Source organism: Lontra canadensis, unplaced genomic scaffold (genome assembly GCF_010015895.1).
Source record: "Lontra canadensis isolate GAN:19392208 unplaced genomic scaffold, GSC_riverotter_1.0 scaffold46, whole genome shotgun sequence".
NCBI lineage: Eukaryota > Metazoa > Chordata > Mammalia > Carnivora > Mustelidae > Lontra > Lontra canadensis.
In genome coordinates, this window is record NW_022631040.1 from 10,502,883 (window position 1) to 10,524,052 (window position 21,170).

General features: G+C 46.9%; 1 protein-coding gene across 3 annotated transcripts in view; it reads left to right on the top strand.

Annotated features, from left to right (window-relative positions):
• Nucleotides 1–5,101: 5,101 nt before the first annotated feature.
• The window catches only part of TGFB2 (transforming growth factor beta 2), a 79,030-nt gene continuing 62,961 nt past the window's right edge, over nucleotides 5,102–21,170 (top strand). For 2 of the 3 annotated variants that reach the window (XM_032872936.1, XM_032872938.1), the window contains exons 1-2: nucleotides 5,102–5,464; nucleotides 19,090–19,173. In XM_032872936.1, the coding sequence (XP_032728827.1) occupies nucleotides 5,119–5,464; nucleotides 19,090–19,173 (430 nt within the window). In that variant the 5' untranslated portion in view covers nucleotides 5,102–5,118. The remainder of the gene's footprint in view (nucleotides 5,465–19,089; nucleotides 19,174–21,170) is intronic. The other variant, XM_032872937.1, reaches the window with a different exon arrangement.

Sequence of the window (21,170 nt, forward strand, 5' to 3'; positions counted from 1 at the left end):
ATCTCAGAACAGAAAAGTAGTGACAGGTGGAGATGTAAATGCCCAAAAGCCACAAGCAGTAACCCATCAGCTAATCATAATTCCAAAGGGTAAGATAAATGTTCCCACAGAGTATCAGTTAAAGTGTGAGTTTATCTCTGCTCTGGGATTTTTCTCTAGTCCTTATCTCTTGAGTTGATCCTTTTATCTCTGACCACCTCCGATCTTTTTAAGCTTTCTCCTTCCTGCATTGTCCCCTCCTTATCACTTCTGTTTTAGATTAACCTATAGATAGAAAATGGAGTCAGTAATTGGATTATTTTTCCTGGGGAAATCACTAACCTTTTTCATTATTCTGAGAGCAGAAGTTTATTTGGCTACAGAAATACACACAGAACAGGAGAAAATTTTTTATAAACCAAAGAGGGGTTTCGAGTTGTATCATCAAATTAGAAGAACCTAAAAGGCTTTGAAGTATTTTCACATGAAAGGATTATTTTGCATTTAGCAAGTATAGCTAAATTCTATAGATTTCTTTTCCCTACCTCCCGGTTTTATAACGCTTGAAACCCTTGTGGGAAGCTTTCAAAGTTGTTGCAAATGAAGTTATTCTTTCTTCAGAGTCAGGAAGGACCTATTACATCCTAAACTCTTGCCTAGGATCTGCAGGGTAAAACCCTGAACAGGAATGAGTAGTTTTGATATCAGACATTTGTAGGAATTCCACATTACTTAAGTGAATAGGCCCATTAATGAGCAGAGAAGGGCTAGTGGTCGAAACAGCTGCACCCTCTGCCTCTCTGATCTGGAAAACAAAGAAGTCCATTTTAGGGCATTGAATAATTTAGGAGACCTTAATCTGGGATTTCTGCTTAACTGGGCTTCTGTCATTCAGAGTTCTGTTCGCCAGAAGTATATGTTCTTGTCCTTTCCTACAATACATGGGAGCAAAATACCAGACTGTTTAAAATAACTGAATGGGAATGTACTTAGCAAAACTGCCAGGAGGCCTAAGCATGAAGCAAAATCTCACTAGCATCTTCCCTAGCTTTTTCAATCTATTTATATCTGAGAAGGAGTAGAGGCCACATGTGTTTTATGACACAGTCTCTGACAAAAATGAAGAAGTGAGAGGATATGAGAACAGCGAGTGACATTTAATGAGCACATACTAAGTGCCAGGTTTGTTGGAAGCATTTTGTGTACCTCGTGGATGTACTTCAGTCCTCAGTAATCTTGTTGGTTAATAAGTGTTGTCCCCTTTTCACAGATGAAGAACTAACACAGTATCTGCATCACGTGGCTGGAATCACAAAACCAGAAAGTGACTGAAATTTGAACTCAAGAGCACTTGACTGTGGAGTCTGTCCTTTAACCTTTAGACTTTCACCTCTCCTGCCTCCTTGAGGTAATCAAGATGGCTTATACAGCTTAAATACCTTTTCGAAGTAATCAGGATCATCCCGATGAGTTACATACGCTCTTACCATGGAAACTGTCTGAAGTCCCTCCCACATAATAAGATCTCAATAAACTTAGTGGATATTTACTTCTTGAATATAGAAATGAAAAGGCTCTGAAAGAGTTGTTTAATGAAGAAAGGGTCCATTCGTGATTCCCAGGGACACATCACCTATAGTCTTAACCCGTTTACCTCTTCAAAGGGTTCTCTGAGAGGTAGAGGGGACTCCACTCCTGCTAGCCTGAGTTGCTGTACTTGCCCATGCCACATTTCACCACCCGCTCCCTGGTCCTACCTGCCTGGGCTTTGGGGAAATTAGAAGCAGTCTCTTAGGCTTAGGCCAGGGGGTCTCAGGGGTTGTTGAGTTAGCAATAAGTGCTCCGTGAACTAAGCATTGTGGCTTAGTTTAGCACATGTTTCTGCTGGGAAGGGTTGTCAGAAGAATTTATTACTTACACTGTTTTTCTAGAAGTGAAGTAGATGGACTTTGGCTAATCTCTCCTACTCTAATCTGAATCCACTTAACCTCAGGTCAGTTTGTGTCTATACCATGGAGGTAGTCTCGCTGGTTTGCAGGGAGGCTGAACCTGTGACCTCCACAGAGCATCATGACAGAGGTCACCCACCGCAGGTCACAAGCTCTAGTTTGCATGTCTTGCTCTACTTTCTAGAACATACGAATATTCACTTTGCCCCCTTGGTGTAGAGCTGATCTTTTTGCTGTTCTCCAACTGAACTCAAAGAGATAGCAGCTTGATGAGTCTGGGGGAGAGCTAGCCCCACAGTAGCTTCTTTTGATTATATTTCTGTTGGCTACTAGAATAGCAGCTGGTTATCCAGCTCTTTTCAAGACACTTCAATTTGAAACTGGCCTCGAGGAAAGGAAACTGCTAATGCTGATTCATCTGTAACTTTCAGAAGCAAATTGGAACAATCTCTTTATGTCCGAGTTTTCCAGTGTGCCCTAATAGGTAAAGAATCCCATGTTCAAGGGAGTTCAGAATATGCTACGTTTAAAGACCTGAACAATTTTTTTTTCCTGCAAGATTTTCAGAGCCTTTAACAGGATGATGGGAATTGTAAATCTGCAAGAAGGAACAGGGCCTGCGTATCTCCCAGGCTTCCATCACCTTGGAATCCATGTTTGTCGGACACATTCTGGTACCAGTTTACATAGGACATCTTGGTCTGCAGACAACGGATCCTGACTGTAAAACGCAGCTCTACCACTTACCATGGAAAAGAAACATCTGAACTAGGGAATAATATAGAGGCTTTGAGTTTGGGGGAATAGTCAACAGAGTTTCCGCTTTAAACCATCTGTCTAGTCAGTATGGCCATAGTCATGATGAAATGAAAATGTTGACTTGAGTAACTGAAGGTAAAATAGAAAGACAAAGGGAAAAGTGAACCATGGCAAGAATCATTCTTAGACTCATCTAATTGAGACTAGGTTGAAATAGAAAATGTCAAGTAGTGTGTAGTGCCTAGCAGTAGACATCACTTTAAAATTCCGGCTTCCTGGATGTATGCTCTGGAAAGAATGAAGTTGGTTGCTGATGTCTAGCTGGGGAAGAAGGTGAGGAAGAGAAAGTCCTATGAAGAAGTGGCATAGGCAGTGGGTTAAGGTATTCATTCATTCATTCATTCATTCATTCAGTGAAACAAGTAAATCTAGTTCATTCTCTAAGTTAAAAAAGTGCTGTTTTCATGTTCTCAGCAGTTTACAGTCAAATGGGGGACTAGACTGTAAGCAACAAACCCTAATAAGATAATCTTTAGGATCCTGAGATGTACTAGCATAGTGTTAGGGGATCTCAGAAAATGATTCCACTAAAAATGCAGGAAGTGAATCTTAGATTGGAAGCATGTCTCAGGGCTGGGGGGATCCTGAGTAAACTGTGTGATGCTCATTCACGAGAGAGAGAGAGAGAGAGAGAGAGAGAGAGCGCATGTTGTGTGTGTACAGTACAGAAGGCAAGACTCTACAGAGCAAGTGATTGAGTTTGGGAGGCTGTGAGTGAGCCACATTAAGTAAAAACGGGAGGCCTGATAGCTTGTCCTTCAACAGACCGGTCCAAAATGACTATATAAAGTAAATACCATAAATCACTGTTGTCAGGGCGCACACTCCACCTCCTCCCTCCCTTGCCCGCAGCCGTCCTCATTTCCACACCCCCTCTACGGTTCGGGGAGAGCCCGTGGTCTAAGTAAACGAGAGGACTTCTGACTGTAATCCTAGCACGTCACTTTGTTGAAGGCAAACACGTGGTTCCGAGAGAACTTATAAATCTCTCCTCCCAGGCGAGATCGTGATGTTATCTGCTGGCAGCAGAAGCTTTGCTCCGAGGGGAGCTCCAGAAGCCCCCGACGAGAGAGAGAGAGAAGAGAAGAGAGCGAGGCAGGAGAGGTCGACGAGCGAGCGAGAGACACAGAGAGGAGCACAGAGAAGAGCAGGGGCGCCCGTGACCGAGACACGGGGAAGGGATGGAGAACAGTGTAACGGTCTAGGGAGCCGCTCGGCAGCGGAGTGAGGGGCTGCCCGGCTGCAGGAAGTCGGAGGAGAGGGTCTGTCGCAGGGTGCCAAGGGCCCACCTACCCGCCGCGAGAAAGTCCGAGTGGGAGAGGAACCAGGAGAGGCTGGGAAAGGGTGGGAGTCCAAGGGACCCCCTCGTAGCCCCTTTAGGAGTAACACCGCCAGAGCAGCGCGTCCCCGGGGCTGACGGCAACGGCGGCAGCTGGTCGTCTGTTGCCGGGTTGGCGTCTGGAGCGAGAGCAGAAGGAGGAGCAGGAGAAGGAGGGAGGTGGAGGCTGGACGCGTCTGCGAGCGGCGGCACGACGTGGAGTAGCCGGGCGGGTCGGCGCGCGCCGGCCGGGCTGTCGGCCACCGCGCGCAGCTCCGGGAGCAGGATCGTCGCCGCCGCCGCGCCGCGGCCCGCGCAGGACCCGACCGAATCCCGAGCGCGGTGCGGAGCGCACCCGCCTCCCCGCGGCGCGCCGGCTCGCCCCCAGCGCGCGCACAGGCGCGCGCGCACACACACTCGCTCACACACTCACACACTCACACACGTGTGCGCTCTCCGCTCCGGAGCCGCGGCTGCTCCTGCTCTCAGCGCCGCAGTGGAAGGCAGGGCCGAACCGCTCCTTCTTTAAATACTTAAATTACCGCCGGGCCAGCCTCGGCGGCCCCCCGCACAGCGCTCCCGGCGCCCCTCCCCCCAGCTCGCCTGCTGCCAGCCCCGGGACCTTTTCATCTCTTCCCTTTTGGCCGGAGGAGCCGAGTTCAGATCCGCCACTCCGCACCCGAAACTGACACACTGAACTCCGTTGCCTCCTCTTAAAATTATTCCTGCCTAACAGCCACTCGTCTTTTTTCCCCTCATCTCGTCGCTCCAAGAAAACTTTTTCTTACTCCCCAAAGTTAGAGATCCCCCTGCCCATCGTGTATTACTAATTCCACTTTTGGAACGACTTGCATTTTCTTTTTAAAGGAATTCAAGCAAGATACCTTTTTTTTCTATTGGACGTTGACTCTCGATTGTTTGCAAAAGTTTCGCATTAAAAAAAAAAATCTACCTGATCTGTACTTGAGAGTTGTTGGGGTTTTTTTCCCCCTTAGTCTTTTTCTTTTTCTTTTCTTTTTTTTTTTTACCTTTTTTTTTCCCACCTTTAAAAAAATGCACTACTGTGTGCTGAGCGCTTTTCTGCTCCTGCATCTGGTCACGGCCGCGCTCAGCCTGTCTACCTGCAGCACGCTCGATATGGACCAGTTCATGCGCAAGAGGATCGAGGCGATCCGCGGGCAGATCCTGAGCAAGCTGAAGCTCACCAGCCCCCCAGAAGACTACCCCGAACCCGAGGAAGTGCCCCCGGAGGTGATTTCCATCTACAACAGCACCAGGGACTTGCTCCAGGAGAAGGCGAGCCGGAGGGCGGCCGCCTGCGAGCGCGAGAGGAGCGACGAGGAGTACTACGCCAAGGAGGTTTACAAAATAGACATGCCGCCCTTCTTCCCCTCGGAAAGTAAGTACTGTTCTTTCGCTTCCATTCCCTGAGGCTTAGCGCTGCCAGAGGCTCTCGGAGCCGCCACGACTCCAGGGACGGCCCTTCCCGCTCGGGGTCCGGGCTGCGCTCCCCTCCCCTCCCCGGTCCTGCGTCCCACCCACCTCCTTGCCAGTTGCGTGCCTGAGAGCGTTAGGCTTGCAGTCGGCGACTTTCGGCTTGGTTTTCTCCATGTCTCCCTTCCCCCCACGCCTCGGTCCTTCACGAGGCGTTATGCTCTCCTTCTGGCCCCTGAAAGTCTCTTCCCGGCCACCAGCCAGGACTCAGCCCCCCTCCTCTGTCAAACGCGAGGCGCTCCCCAGGGCCGAGTTAGACCCGGACGTCTCGGGGGGCTTGTTTTCTTCGCGGCGGGCGGCGGGGACCCCACCGAACTGGCTGGCGCACGAAGGGTTAAAAAAAAGTGGCTCCAACCTAGCCTCTCCGGAAGGCGCCCCTTTCCGGGCCGACCTATCAGCGGGTTCCCCAAGTCTTCCCTCTTGTCTCTAACGCCCCTAAAAATGTCAGCATCGCCAGGACAAAACCCGATTTGGAGACCCCTCCAAAAGCACCTCCGAACCCCCAGTTCTTGGACCTCCTGCCACAGCGGGGTGCTTACCCCCCCCCCAGGCGAGATCTTGTCACCTCGTCCCCTCTTGATTTCACCTGGAGTGGCAGGAAGGACAACTTCGCTTCTGACGACGTTAAAAAAGTGTTTTACTTCGCGTAATTTTTCAGAATTCCCTCAGACCTGTCTTCTTAAGATCGCTGGTGGAGCAGATCATTTTCCTGACGGGTTTACCGTTGATCGTTCTCACTCTCGAGCCCTCGGCTCCCTGAGCTTTCTGTGGCTTCCTTGCAGTTACTTCGGTGTGTTCCTAAATCTCACAGAGTAGAAGACAGCCGAGTTTTTATTTTTTTTTTTTATTTTTTTTTTAAACTGGCTTCTCCGAGGGCAGCGTCCTCAATACCAGGGGCAAACAGTAGCGACGGGCGTGAAGCGATTGATCGTGCGGTTCCTCTGGGGGGAAGAGAAGAGGACAGTTAGCAGAGAATGATTTCCAAGTTCTTAAGGGGGGGAAAAAAAAGAAGAAGAAAGAAAGAAAGAAAAGAAGTATCCAGTGATACCTGAGAGGGTTAAATACCAGGAAGAAGAAGAAGAAAAAAAAAAAAAAAAGCTTCAACATTTGCCTATTCCAAATCCCAAGTCATAAACTTTTTCATTGGTTGCCCATTTCTCTCCTCCCCTTTCCATGCCCTATATACTTGCTGGCCGCCCTCACAATGTCTCTGTGTCTTGCCTAAATAGATAATATGGCCATCTTGGTAGTTTTCGCCTAAAGGTTCTAATTGCAGGGTGGGACTTTTCTTTTTTAATATTTATTTTTAGTTCGACAAGCCCTAGTTCTGTGACTTGCCATGTCTTGGACTTGACAGTCTGAGAATGTCAGCCCGTGGATCTCACGCCAGTCTTGCGCGCCACCTTTCTTTTCTGCTGCCCCTTCTCTTCTGGTTCGGGAGCAGAGTAGATGCGGGAGATCCTGGCAGGCAGGATGGTTTTATTATTGTAATCAGGCACCGTCCACAACAGCACAGATAACTACACCGCCCTGGTTTTTCCCCTCAGGAAGTAAAACTTTCTACCTGGGGTGGAGCCAAGGAGATATTAAGAAAGCAAGTTGGCTGTAATTGGTCCAGAATGATTGAGACTAAACAGAGAGTTGAGTCAGTTTGCTTTCTCAAGCACGTGGATCCTTTCTCCTGGCACTTGGGCAGGCGGGCAAGTAAAGTAGGTTATATAGAACTTGAACCGTGTTTACCTGCGGAAGTTCAAATGAATTGCCAGCACTTTTACAGACAGGAGGTCTGATCTCTTCCTTCTCATTAGACAGGTGTGGAGAGAGCCAGTTACCTAAGAGCGCGTTGATTCTTTGTTCTTTCCTGCATACCTCAGTCCAAAGAGCCAAGATGATCCGACCCGGGACAATGATACTCCCCAAACCAGAAAAATCCTCAGAATGTTAGGATTTCAGAGGATGACATCTCAGATCAGTGTGTGGATTCTCCACGGCATCCTACCTCCAGTCACCAAATAGATTAAAAGCTCTGATAAGTGCAGTGAAAAAAAAAAGTATACTGTCAGTTTTCATATACAAAGAATACCGGCTTCTGTGAAGTTTAGGGGCAGAAAAGCATATTAAGAGCAGATTGGATACTACTATGCAAGAATTGTGGATAATTTTATAGAAAGTAGGTTAACTGATTTTCCAGCACTTTCTAGTTATACTGGAATATAGTGACCCCCCCCCCAAAAAAAAGGAAGAAAAGAAGAAATCATTCCACCATATTTTTAAGGAGCAAACTGAAAGTACAGCATTAGCTTATATACCAGCTTTGCCTCTTTAGGACTTTTCCACCCAACTTTTAACTCCGGCGTCACTGAAGTAGCTGAAGGGAGGAGTGTGTCTGTCATTTCTTGCAGTGAATCTGACAAGGGTCATAAGCCCCAGAGATGAAGGCATGGGAAAGATCACTGGTTCATTTTTTACCACCAACTTATTAGTGTTCAGGGAGTGACTTCAGCTCAAATATTACAAATATGCTCTAATTATACTCAATGAGCTATATATCACTACAGATCGCTGATAGCCCTTTGTGGGACATTTTATACAGTTCAGACTACGTATTTTTAGCAATGTGGAGATCTAAAAGTAAAAATATAAGAGATATTGTATATGCCCTCAGGCATATTTTGTTTTAAATATTATGCTTGGCCCAGTATACTGTATAAATACAGTAAATATGAATAGAACTGGCCAGGTGCCAATCTCCAAGGATGAATTTTAGTCAAGAAGGTATTTATGGGATATAAATAATACTGTGTCAACATTTAAAGAAGGGGTCTGATTAGTTTTGAATTTATTCATATTGATCTTTTCACATGCTGTTAGTTTAAGGCTCAAAGTGGAGTTAGGCTAAGGCTTACCGATAGTTTCTCCAGTGGGAATTAGTGGACGCCCTAGTCCTTTTGACATGCCGTCTGCAGTTGAAGGACATCTGTTTGAAAGACACTGCCCAAAGCTTTAGAAATCTTGAGAGTGATTCCGTTCACTAGAGTAAGAATCCAGATGATTGATAGTTAAAATCCCTAGAGGCTTGGGCAGTCAAAAAAAGAAAAAGAAGGAGAAAGTTTCCTTTTCTATCTTTCCTCTCACTTATTTTTCATTGTAGCAAACTGAGCAGTGTTGGGGTTCTAACAGGTGGTGATTTTGCCCCGCCCCCACCTGCGGGGGTACTTGTGGCCTTGTCTGGAGCCAGGTCTGACTGTCATGACTCATAGGGAAGGTGTGCCATGGGCACTTCGTGGGTAGAGGCCAGGGAAGGTTGCTAACCATTCTTGAATGTACAGGACAGGTTCCCCCCACCCCCCACGACCAGCACATACATCAAAGAATGGTCAGTAACATGCATGTTGAGAAGCCCTCACAATCAGAAAGTTATCTTCCTTAGATGGGAGTATGAATTAGACCATTTTGTGTGGTGTATACTTTATTGTTATGATCCCAAACCACCTAAATTGGAGACCTCAAAACTTCTCATTCATTTAGCCTAAAAAATGATGTTGCCCCACCCATCAGTAACTTCAGTCAGCAGCAACGTGATGTTAGAAGAGAGAAAAAAGAAGTGGGAAGGTGTCTTAGATTTTCCTTGCAAGGAAAATAAGCAGCTCCTTTTAACGAGGAGGGGCATCTCTAACCTAGACAACAGAAGAAAGCAAATAACTGTGTTGGTTTAATCTATCATATTGAATTAGATAAACCAAGATAATACAGCCTGAGACATCACAATGAGGTTTCCTTTGTAGTTGTTTCACACGAATGTTAAACCTTTAATAGCACACAATCCCTTTTCTATTTCTCCTGTAATTTTCCAAGTGAAATCGTGGAATGTACGATGAGTACCAATAGCACTATGGTTCTGGGGAATTTGACTAAAGAGTCTCTTCATGGACATGGCCTTCTGTATACAGATTGCTGGACTATTGGCCAGTTGCCCAATGAAGGAAAATATTAGCCATTGTTGGAACATCATAGTATTTTTGCTTTATATCCAGGAATTTTACTTTTTAAGAGTCTTTGTGTGAGGATGTGTGAGAAAGAAAGAGAGAGAAAGATCACAGACCATCGGTTTTGACCCCCTTGATTTCTACCACGATTGAGTTATTAATACACAACAGAGCAAACGTCAGTTTCTGCATTTTTATTGTATCATTGCCTGTACTAAGTCTCGTGCCTAACTGTGGTTCCAGTCAACTTGGGTCCCATTCCTCTTCCAGGATTTCCTCTCCCTTCCTTCTTTTACTTTTCAAAGACTCGGGGAAGGGGACTGCTGATAACTGAAGCAGCTGGGCAGGCTTTGTTGCCAAGTGAGAACAGCCCGCAGCAGGCCTCCCCCAGGAGTCCCCGGCCCAGGGAGGCTGGGCTTCGCGAGGCCAGAGGGGGCAGGTGGGGACCCCCTGACCTGGCCAAGGGACCTGCAGCCCTCTGTGTCTCCGCAGCGACCCCTGGGGTCTGCTCACGGCGCTGCACGCTGTAAATTCCGGCTTCTCCCTGGTGGGAAGACGCTGATGTAAGCCAGTCGCCGCATCTTTCCTATAAAGATATGAAAGAATGACAGATCATTTTTCCTAGAGGAAACGGAGACGCGAAAAAAGGGCTAATGACTCACTGTTGATCCCACATCAAATCTGGGTTAGCACCGAGGAGGTCACCGACTCTTAGGCCTTCGCCCAGAGATTACAGCACACTTCGGGCTGCATATTTAGAAGGTTAGGGAAACAGTGGAGGAGCCCGGCCCTGGGCGAGCGGGGGGCGAGCGACCTCCGGGTGGGACGGGACGCCACCCGCCCCTGCCGCCCCCCTCCCCTCCCCTCCCTCCCCCGGGCCCCTCTCTGCTCTGGGGCGGTAAGGTGAGCAGCCTGGGGCAGAGGGGCGGCGCGCTGGAGCTCGGGAGGCAGCCCTTTGAGCTGTCTTGAGGCCGCATTTCCGGCACTGACGGATCCTGGAGAGGCTCGGACTCGCCAGATGTGCTCGCTCTGCGCGGGCCCCCCTTCGGCTGCGGGGTGCATTCCACTTTGCAGACTCGGAACAGCGTGATGAAATGCGCCTCTGGCCCAGATAAACAAATGTTTCCATTGTCCTTTTGGAACCATATGGCGTGCCTTTGTTTTTTAATACCCTTTAAACGAAGATAGTCTTAAACCTAGGAATTCAGTGTTCTCCAGGTATTTTAAATTTCGTAACAGGCTAAGGATTCTTTGATGGGTTTGTTTAGACTGAAAGCTTGCCGGGTTGTGGTTTTGCTGGTCATTTGTTCCTTTTCTAACCTCTGGTGCCCGGAAGTGGGTGTGGAGCGTCCCCGGCCGTGACCACCACCTTGCGTCCTGGAGCGGCTCGGTGGCCTTGGCTACCCCCTTGATCTCTTCCCCCACAGCCTCGGAATTGCCTCCTTCTTCGCCTTTCTGGGATATCCGCATGCATGGCAGTCTGCCTCACTTCAGCAGGCTTCACTTGCTTCTCCTCTGCAGATGAGGAAGGGAGCTGTTTCCTAGGGTGAGCCAGGACCAGAGGCGTAAGGACGGCCTGGCCCCGTGCATGGCGCTCAGTAGGCCTTCTTAGCAGCCATCGTTCACTGAATCTCAAGCATCATTGATTTTAAAATGCGCCATTATTCTGCGTGCCACCAAGCAAAGAGTAACCCTGACAATTAATTATGACATGCCAGCGATTGTAAGACACAGTAAAGAGAGGTATGTTAGAGATAGTACAGTGTGATTAGAAAGTGTTGCTCTGGGAAACTTTCCCACTAGCCCGGAATCTCAGGGCACTTCATTCTTTTCTTTGTCAGTTCTACTCAATGCATGTTTCTGTTGCTCGCTTGGATTGGTCTTTAGGTGACCTCTGCCACTTACGGGACTGGGAGCAGAGACTGGAAGTGCTGGTCACCCACCATGTGTAGTACTATCTGTGCTCCTATAAGAAGGCCTTGAGAATTTAGACCTCTTGGGTAACACTTCAGATTTCTTAAGAGAACATCCAAGATCTTTCAGGGTCTGATCCCTCCTTCTTCAACCCTTCCTCTTGCTAAATCCCAATCTTGCTGAGCTACACTCTAGCCACATCACCTTCCTGGCCATTACCCTAATGGGTCATTTATTTTCATGCCTCCAGGCCTTTGTCTATGCTGTTTCTTCCATTGGAGATCCATCTTGTAATACCTCTAAACATCCTTTGAGGTTTCTTCAGATGCCAAACTTGATTTCTCCAGTCATGTGAATCAGTTCATCCTCTGTCTTCCCACAAGACTGACAGTCATCTCGAAAGCAGCCTCTTTTCTTTGGCTGTTGGTAAAATCTAGCTGTGGTCCAGCTGTCTTCTTCGTTGATTTGTAAATTGTCTCAGAACAGGAGCTGACTCTTACAGAAACTAGCACATTAGGTTTGCCATTACGTGCCTCATAAATGAATGAGCATTTCCCTTTAGAGAATAAGATGGAACCAGGGGATGAAAGCTCTAGGCTCCTAAGCATCAGGACCAACAGATGTAGAGAGAAGAAATCTACTCACCTTCATCATCAGGGAGAATGTGCCCGATGGGCCATATCACTGTGGATCAGCAACACTGGCTTTCTCATACCCGTGCATTTCCTGTTTCCATTTTTACAGCCAATGAGGAAAGTCCTGGTGAGACTGATGGTGGCGGCTGACCTACACTGGTTACTGATTGTGCCAAGCACAGTCTCGGGTATTTCACCCGCATGTCCTCACTGATTCTCACAAGCAACCCTGTAGAGTCCGTACTAGGATTTACTAGCATTTTCCCTGTGACCCACGAGGACATGACATAGCTATTGCTATCCCGGATAGTGTATTGAGAGTAAGGCTCTTAGTAACCACAAATAATCGAGACCCTAAAATAGAGACCCGGAAATGGAGAGCATGACTTTCCTTTTCCTCTGGCAAAATGATGTAGCCCATCCATCCAAGAGTGGTGTCTCTCCTCTCCTCCCAGAAATCACAGCCTTAAGCTCTGAATTCTTTCTCTATGAAAAGCAGTATACCTCTGAAGCCTGAGAGACAGCCCTGGGTCTTTTTCCCTGCCTTTAACACATTCAGCTTTTCTCACTACATTTGGTTGATACAAAATTTATGATTTATCAGGTCCCTGGTTTTGGTCGTTAACTACAACCATTTCTTCACAAGAGTTTTGATAAGTTTGTCTCCCTCAGAGAACTAATTTACTGGGGAGGGCAGGCTGGTAGTGGCACCATGAGCATGGGCTTTGGAGCCACATGGACCCAATAAGGAAAAGAAGGAGTCTGAATAAAACGGAATTGCACCAAAAGAGTCTCAGAGACTGTACGGGAAGAGGTAGCACCAAGGGCGAGAAGCCCCGCTCCAGGCCTAGGGCAATTGTTAAAAAGTGATCTTGCTTTAGTTAGTGGAGAGGATCTGTATTTCAGTGATATGAAAACAATATGACTCACACAGCATTCACCTCTTTGTCTCTCTTGGTTATAAGGTCTGAAATCCAGCGAAGGAAGGAAGGGATGTTGTCCCTAAGAGGCTAACATGCAGAGACTGCTTCTGGGTAAACTTCTGGGCCTGGCTCAGTCCTTCCTCACAGGTTTTCTGTCTCCCTCCACCCTTCCCCCAACCTCTCCCAGTGAGAGTCTGTGGAGAAGGAAGCGAGGCCATTTGGAGTTAAGGCTGAGCCAGGTCAGGCAGCCAAAGTCAGACCATGGTGGACCTCATTTCACCTCCCCGACCAAGAACCGGCCACAGCAGTTTCTTAGCTGTCAGGTGATTCATTTTAGAAAAAAGGTCTCAGCGACAAAGTGACATGAGGGAGTAGAAGTCTCACAGAGGAAGATGAATGACAAGAAGTGGAGAACGTGGTCAAGTGTCCCCGCAAAGGGTTTGAGGAGGAAATGAAAACGTGGGAGGTGATAGCAGAGAGGAGAGGCCACACTGGGCCCTGGGTGGTTGTTAACAGCAAGACATACTTCCAGTGAGGTAGCATCCAGCTTTCCTGGGGCAGCCCAGTGAGCCCATTCACTGGTGTGAGAAAACACTGCTGTCCAAGAGGAGTTGAGGTGACTGGATTTAGCATCTGTTAGAAGGAGGGAAAGCCCCCTGGTGCTGAGAAAGCTATGATTCGTGGGCCAGGACCATCCCTCCATTCTCTCAGATGAGCCCTTGGATACGTTACTGCCTGACAGGTTAGAAACGTGGGGCCTAGCTATTCCTTGAACCACAAGGATTTGAGCAACTCCAGGCAAATGGAAAATGCTTTCTGGAGGTTGTGAAGCTCGAACCTTCTGAAAATAGTTCGAATGCATTTCCGAGCTCCCAGGTAGCTGTTTGCCTTTCTGCTGGCGTGTTCCCTGCGTTTCCCTGGGACAGTGCCACTGTTCCTTCAGGCCGTCCTTGCTGCCTGCGTGTTGGTGATTGGGAAGCAGGCAATTCCCCAAGCGGACTCATGGGGATTCTGAAAGAAGAGCCCTAGAGCAGTGATTTGAGACTCCGACTGCTTTTTTGGGAGATGTTGTTTGTTTCAGGAAATACTGTAGCATCTTTCCAGTCTCCTGAAAGGAAAAGAAAAAATGTTGTGACTTAGACCTTGGCTCTGTTCATTTGGCTTTCCCTATCTAACCCACACCACGCTGACAAGCAGCACATCTGTCTTGACAGGCTAGTTCACAAATAACTGCTCATTCATAACTTGAACTGTTGTGAGAGTCCTCAATTGGTTCCTTCATCTTGTGAACAGGAATGCAGGGTTGGGTTTTGAGAAAGACCCTGAAATCACCGCCGATCCAGTGGCCTTTGCAAATCTATACAGAAGCACCATCTAGAAGAGAACACTGCGCGTTTTCTTTGTGTCTTTTGAAAGCACAAAACTACTGATGGTTGTCCAAACAAAAGTAGGAATTTGGGGGAAAAATATTTAATTTTTAAGTTTTGGACTCATTTCAGTGTTGGAAATTCAATGCTTTTTAAATTTTTTTAAAAGATTTATTTATTTATTTGACAGAGATCACAAGTAGGCAGAGAGGCAGGCGTGGGGCGGGGAGTGGGGGAAGCAGGCTCCCCACTGAGCAGAAAGCCCAATGCGGGGCTCGATCCCAGGACCCTGGGATCATGACCTGAGCTGAAGGCAGAGGCTTAACCCACTGAGCCACCCAGGCGCCCCTCAATGCTTTTTTAGACCCAAATCATCAGAGATTATTTTCTCTATACCAGATGCAGCAGGGGCTTTGTCATTCCTTCCGTTGGGGTGTTTGGTTCTTCTTTGGTCATTTATTTTCCTATCATCTATTGGCTTAATCTCATTTTCATTTCTGCTTTGACATCTTAGTGATAATACCATTGAAGCTGTTGCTACTTGCTTTATAATCAGCTCTTACAAGTAAGTTGCTGGCTGGCCAAGCACCCAGAAGGATGGGTGACTTATTCAGATTCCACTTTAGAAGGAGAAATAAAAAATCACAGACAGAGGACTCCCCCCCGCTCCCCACCAAAGATAAGTGATTTGGTAAAGGAACGGCCCCTTCTGCCCTTCTGAGGTCTGTTTGGGCTTTCTGGGGGGAAACGTTTCCACATCCAAGCTCATACCTCAGCATCTGGGGCTCTGGATGGTAATGAGAAAGGAACAGAGGTGGGAGCGGGCCGGAGTTCCTGGCTTTAACTGGAAGTGGCTGAGCAGAACCAAAACTGGATTTTGGCTGACTCCCCGGGTTCTGAAGCATCCGTTCTCACCTGTAGATACGTCTGCTGAAAAATCATGTTGATTTGAATAATAATTTAGTCATTCATTTGTCCCTCCTCACAGTAGAAAGCCTTGGGTTGTTAAGTGTGTTGATGGAAGTTACTGGTCAGACCTATGAACTACATCCGAACTGGGGCTGTTTCACCCACTAAGCTCTTCTCCCCCCCTCCCCCAGAATGAGCCCTAGAATGAGGTGACTGGTGCTAGCTTGTCTTGGAGAGAGACATGTTACAGAAGAAATCCGCTGTCACAAAATATCACCATCAGCAGTGGAGCTATGTGGAGAGAGTCATGTCTAATTTCATTAATTCTTTGGCACTGGCATCCAGATTCTAGAAGGAGGGTCTTGAGCCAAGCTGACCCCGGGTCATTATATGTTCAGGATCAGCAGCTTGCCCTTTCTCAGTAGCATTTGCTGGGAATTCTATAAGTAAAGTAGAAGCTTATTTTTATTTGTATTTTTTTTTAAGTAGAAGCTTATTGAAGATTTTGTTGGGAGGAAATGATGTCCATGGATGGACAGTCCCGAGAGAAATGTTTGTAGGGAAGGTTTGGAGGAGTTGAGGAGGGACTGATCTGACACTGAATTTACTGGAGCATCGGTAATGGCATTTAATAATGTTTACGATATCACTGCAGTGAGGAAGCCTTTATCACTATCTTATAGACACTTTCACACGACAGGAAACCCCTACTTACTCAGAACAATTGGGTAGCCTCGAGGTCAAGTGAGATTTTGTAAAAGGCCTTTTTAAAAAAAGTTTATTTTATCTTATTTAAATTTGATTAATTAGCATGTAGTGTCTTACTAATTTCAGAGGTAGATTCAGTGATTGATCAGTTGCGAATAACACCCAGTGCTCATTCCATCGAACGCCTTCCTTAATGCCCGTCACCCCGTTACCCCATTCCCCCACCACCTCCCCTCCAGCAATACTCTGATGTTTCCTAAAGCTGAGTCTCTTGTGGTTTGTCTCCCTCTCTGATTTCATTTTAATAAAAGGCCTTTTTGAAACTGTAAGTCACAGAAGCCTATAACACAGGTTCTCAAATTTTACCATGCAAAAAATTCCCTGTATCACCAGTAGGGCTTATTATAAACGCGGATTCCCAAATCCTTGTCTCCTAGCCTCCATCCAGACTGTGATTCGGTCGTTTTCAGGTGGGCCGCAGACCTGCACCTTGATGACAAGGCCAGGTGATTCTTAGGCAGGAATTCAGAAAGACGCTCTAGGAACACTGTGCGTTTTTGTTTTGTTTCATTGCTTTGTTTCTTAGCTGTGTCATCCCAGGCAAAATGAACCTCAGGACTTTTGCAGTTAATATCATAGTCTTTTAGACATTTTGTAAGTTACCCATACAAAATTTTAATTCCAGGGTCGTTTCTGTCTTACGACTTCCGCAAGTGCTCGTCCTCCATGATCAGTTAGTGAATGTCCAAAAAAGGATTATTTCTTTAAAATGAATTGTCTTGGATTTTTGTAGCTTTTCACATTTTATCAAGCATTTCACATCCACCGAAGCCTACTGATCGACAAAAGTGTATTCCTACCACGATGCCCCTTGACTCCTATAGACTGTTGAAATCCATCTGTGAAAAAACAAAGGATTGCTTTCTTTGGCCTAAATGATCACTGTAGCATCACTAATATCTCTACCCTGTTCGTGGTCTTTACTTGTGAGGCCTTGGGTCAGCACCGGGGCACCCTTTCTTGGCCCTGCTTAAACAAACAAACAAACAAACACCCCCCCCCAAAAAAAAAAGGATGGAGAAAAAGGATTTAATACTGCAGCTTTATGGCATAGTAAAAGTAAACCAAAGGGGCATACTTGAGGCCTGCTTGGTGGAAATTGCAAATGACCGTAGTTACCTGGCCTTGGTCCCACCCAGACTTCCTTTGACCTGTGTGACCCCGAGCAAACTCAGGGATCTGGATTCTGTTACTAGAACCGTCCCTCCTCTGCACCACAACATCCACTGGCCTGAAGAAGGTGCTGTTTCCCAGGAAAAGGAGTGAAATCCCCCCAAGAACCGCACAGGGCCATAGTTTGAAGCAAAAGCTTTGCTTACAAAGCGGCTTCCTCTGCCTGTTTTGCCTTTCCCTGGTTGCATTCTTTGAGATTTTTATTTAAGATAACTTTCAGCGTCTCTTGTTAGAGGTCAGATATGAATGAGAAGATTTTGTTTGACTTGCTAATCTTGTGACAAACAGTTTATACCCAGTGTAGCTTCCTGTCTTTGCTGACTGGTTCTTTGAGGGAATTTGCTCCGGGTTAAGGCTGTGGAGAGCCTCTAAAAATAAACAACATGGTGGCTTCTTGGTGAGAACATATGTGAGCAGATGGCGGCTGGTAACAGCATATGGTGGCAATGTGAGAGCAGCATGGTACAGAAAGCCATGAGGGGACCTTCCTCGTCCATGCCTCAGCAGGCCATCCAGGGCCCCATGGTCCCAGTGACACAGACTTCTGACCAGGAGATGTGTCCCATTGAGGCGTGAAAGCACGTCCCAGGGAGGGGGGGGGTTCTTGTTAGTGGACTCAATGTTGGAGACGGTAAGTTACAGGCTATGGAAAAGGGCTTCCTTGTCCATTTTCAAATCGAGAGATAAAAGGCACAAATCTGCCCAAAAAGGAACAAACAGAGGACTCCACAAGGCCTTTTGTCTTTTGTCAAAAGAAGTTTTCAAGTCTGGTTTGCAAAGGGACGGGGCTACTTTTGGAAGACATGCCCTAGACAAATGGCAGGTGCATGGAGGTTAAATCCATGTAAGGCGCTAGGGAAGAAGTACATTCACCCCAGGTCTGGAAGCCAGTCGGGGGTGTGTCTATCAAATTAGTTACATAACTAATGTTATTACATCCCTTGATCGCCTCTTATTTGCCAGTCTCTTAAATATATCATCTCACTGTGATTGTCTAAAAACCCCCAGGGGTAGCTTGATGTATGCTTCGTGTAGAAACCAAGGGCTGGGTGAATTGAGGCCCTTGTTCAAAGACTCATGGGAAGCCGGTGACGAGAGCAGGGGCTCCAACCTGCATCTTATTATGCAGAAATCCTGTATTTGTCATCGACTCAACCCCAGATAGAACACCCAGCAGTGTTTTCTCTTCCATTGCACGTATTTTTTGGTGTATTTTCTTTTTCTAAGAATATGGCGTGCAATGTACAAGATGTCGTTGCCATTATTTTAAAGAAAAAAAGTTCAAAATTTCACGGGGTAATAACTATGATGGGAGATAATGTTTAATCTATCCTGAGCAGACCTAGATGTTTAAACTGTCACCCAGCAGCACCCAACAAAGATACACTTGTATTCTTGACCTATTCAAGGGGTTTTCATGTGAGGGTTCGGAAGGATGACAGGTGTTTTAAGGAAACCGAAATCTAGGCCAACCAAACGAAACTTGGGGGTTTCATCATCATTGGTAGGCTCTCTTTCGTCCAAGGAGGTCAAGGCCTGTTCATCTCTGACATAAGTCACGGTATTTATTTTACCATTTCTGTGTATAAATTGTACACTGCGATTTTGAGGCTAGAGCGTGTTAAAGGGAAAACAGAATTCAGGAGTCTGACTGGTGGTTAAGGGATGCTGAGAGATCTGGGAGTAGAATCCAGAATCCCTCCTAGATCCTTGGTCCCCGAGTAGGGGGGACCTTCTGTGTGTGGGGGAATGAGTGCCTTCGGAGAGCCAGCTTCGACTTTGAATCTTTGTATAGCTCTGTGCAAGGCATCACCTCAGTAAAATAGCTAATGACTGTGCTTTTTAAAACTCCTAGCTGTCTGCCCAGTTGTTACAACGCCCTCTGGCTCAGTGGGTAGCTTGTGCGCCAGGCCGTCCCAGGTGCTCTGTGGGTACCCTGGTGAGTACACTTGTCTGCTTTATACCTCATTTGACGTAGTGCTATCACGTCCATCTTCAGTGTCTGTCTCCTGTGGGGGAACTTGTCAGAGGCCAAAGAGAATTCGGGAATGCAGCCTTGGAGCTGAACAGTCACGAAGGTGCCCCAAATTTTTAGTCCGTAAATGACGATTTGATGGCCGTATGTGCAAGAAGGGGTTGCGGGTACATGAGATCTGTGTTCCGGGAGTGACGTGGGGTTTGAAATACGGACCTGCTGACCCCGCTCTCCCCCACCCCCCCATGGTCGATGCTCTCTGGAGGGTTGAGCGAGTGTGGCCAGATTGTCAGGGGTCCTTTCTGGGTGTCTTTCTTTTTTAGTATCTATGTTCTTATGCCTGGCATACAGTAGTTGCTCAATGAATGTTTCTCATACTGAACTAAAGGGGACGAAGGAGCTTTTCTTTCCTTTGAAGGTCTGGAGGGAGGCCTGTGGGAACGCCGCCATTATTTGTGACCTTCTGGGTGGCATGAGAATGGATTGCCATGGGGCAAGCCTTTGGCTGACTGGCCCTGGGAGCTCGCCACTGAGCCCTGAGTGCAAACCCCTCGGAGCCAGTGCCACATGCCATGCTGAGGAGCACTGAAGCCCGAGGTCTCCGTGCTTTCTGATTCGGAGCATTAATCAATTCAGTCAGCTATTATTGAGTCCCTACTGTATGCTGAGCAGTGAGATCACAGCAAAGATAGGACTTAGTGATCCTGATATGTAAGAATTCAGGGGTCCAGTTTTCCCTGATCCATGTTCAAGAAGAAATGAAATAAACTCATAATCCCGGCCTTGTGGTTCACTCATATTTTTGAGACCCCAAGAAGGTTCACATTATACTGATGCTAAGTGTGGGCAGAGGTCCCAGATATGGACAAAATAAATGTTTTTATTACCTTAGTAGATATCTAGTTTACTGGGATAGCCTACTGTACAATTTACCATGCCTAACCTTGCTTCTTAGGAATCAAGGAACAAAGGATTAAAGTCATTTATTTACAGTGGTTTAAGCTGGGTTTCCTCAAAAAAAGAACAGATTCTATTGGGAATATACATTTATTTTCATGTACAAAGTGGCTAGAAGTCGCTATGTGAATAAAGAGTAAAAGGTTTAATTATGCTTTTAAATTTCCCTTTTGTGAGACAGATTATTATTTTGTTTTCAACCTCTGTGTTTATATTTTATTTCACTATCTAAACCAAGGATTTAATTGTCTGGTGTTTTTCCCACTAGCTTTTTGGAAAAGAAAAGGGAAGGGAACAAGAGAAGGAAAACATTTGTTGAATCCCTCCTATGTCCCTGGCACGTACAGATGCAGCGTCCTGTCCTCCCCATGCTGGTGGGTCGGGGACGGCTGGGATGACCATCCCCACATGTCAGGAAACTGGGGCTTGGACAGGAAAATACCTTGTGCCCGGTCATAACACTCGAGGGGTGGAGGATAGGGGGAGGACAGAGCCAGAATCCGAATTCAGGTCTGGCCTTGATGCCCTCCACCAGACCACAGAGCCCCCAGGCTTTCTGGCTTTCCTTTTGCCTTCCCTTGGCAATCCCATCTCATTAATTTTTATAATTGTCTTAGTGACTACTTTGGATTCATTTCCTTTTCATCTTTTCTTCCCCTAGTAAACAAGTCGAGAGGCCTACCATCGTTCTCTGGGTGGTTTTTCTTCTCAGACACTCCTCGCTTGGGGTTATTTTCGGTCATTTCATGGCTGCAAGCCTCCTTCTTTCTTTGGTGAAAACACACTGGAAACCCACCATGCTCTTTAGCGAGTCTGGGAAAATCAGGAGTGTCTCTGAGGGCGTGGAAGGGAAAGAGAGCGCGAACTCCACGGGGATCCTGCACAGCGCCAGGCTCCTCCGCCCCACACGGCCTCCAGGCCTGCGGACCCCTTTCAGCCCTTCCACAGAAGACCGCGGAGCGGTGGGGCTCTGCATTTTTTTTTTTTTTTTTTTTTTTTTTTTT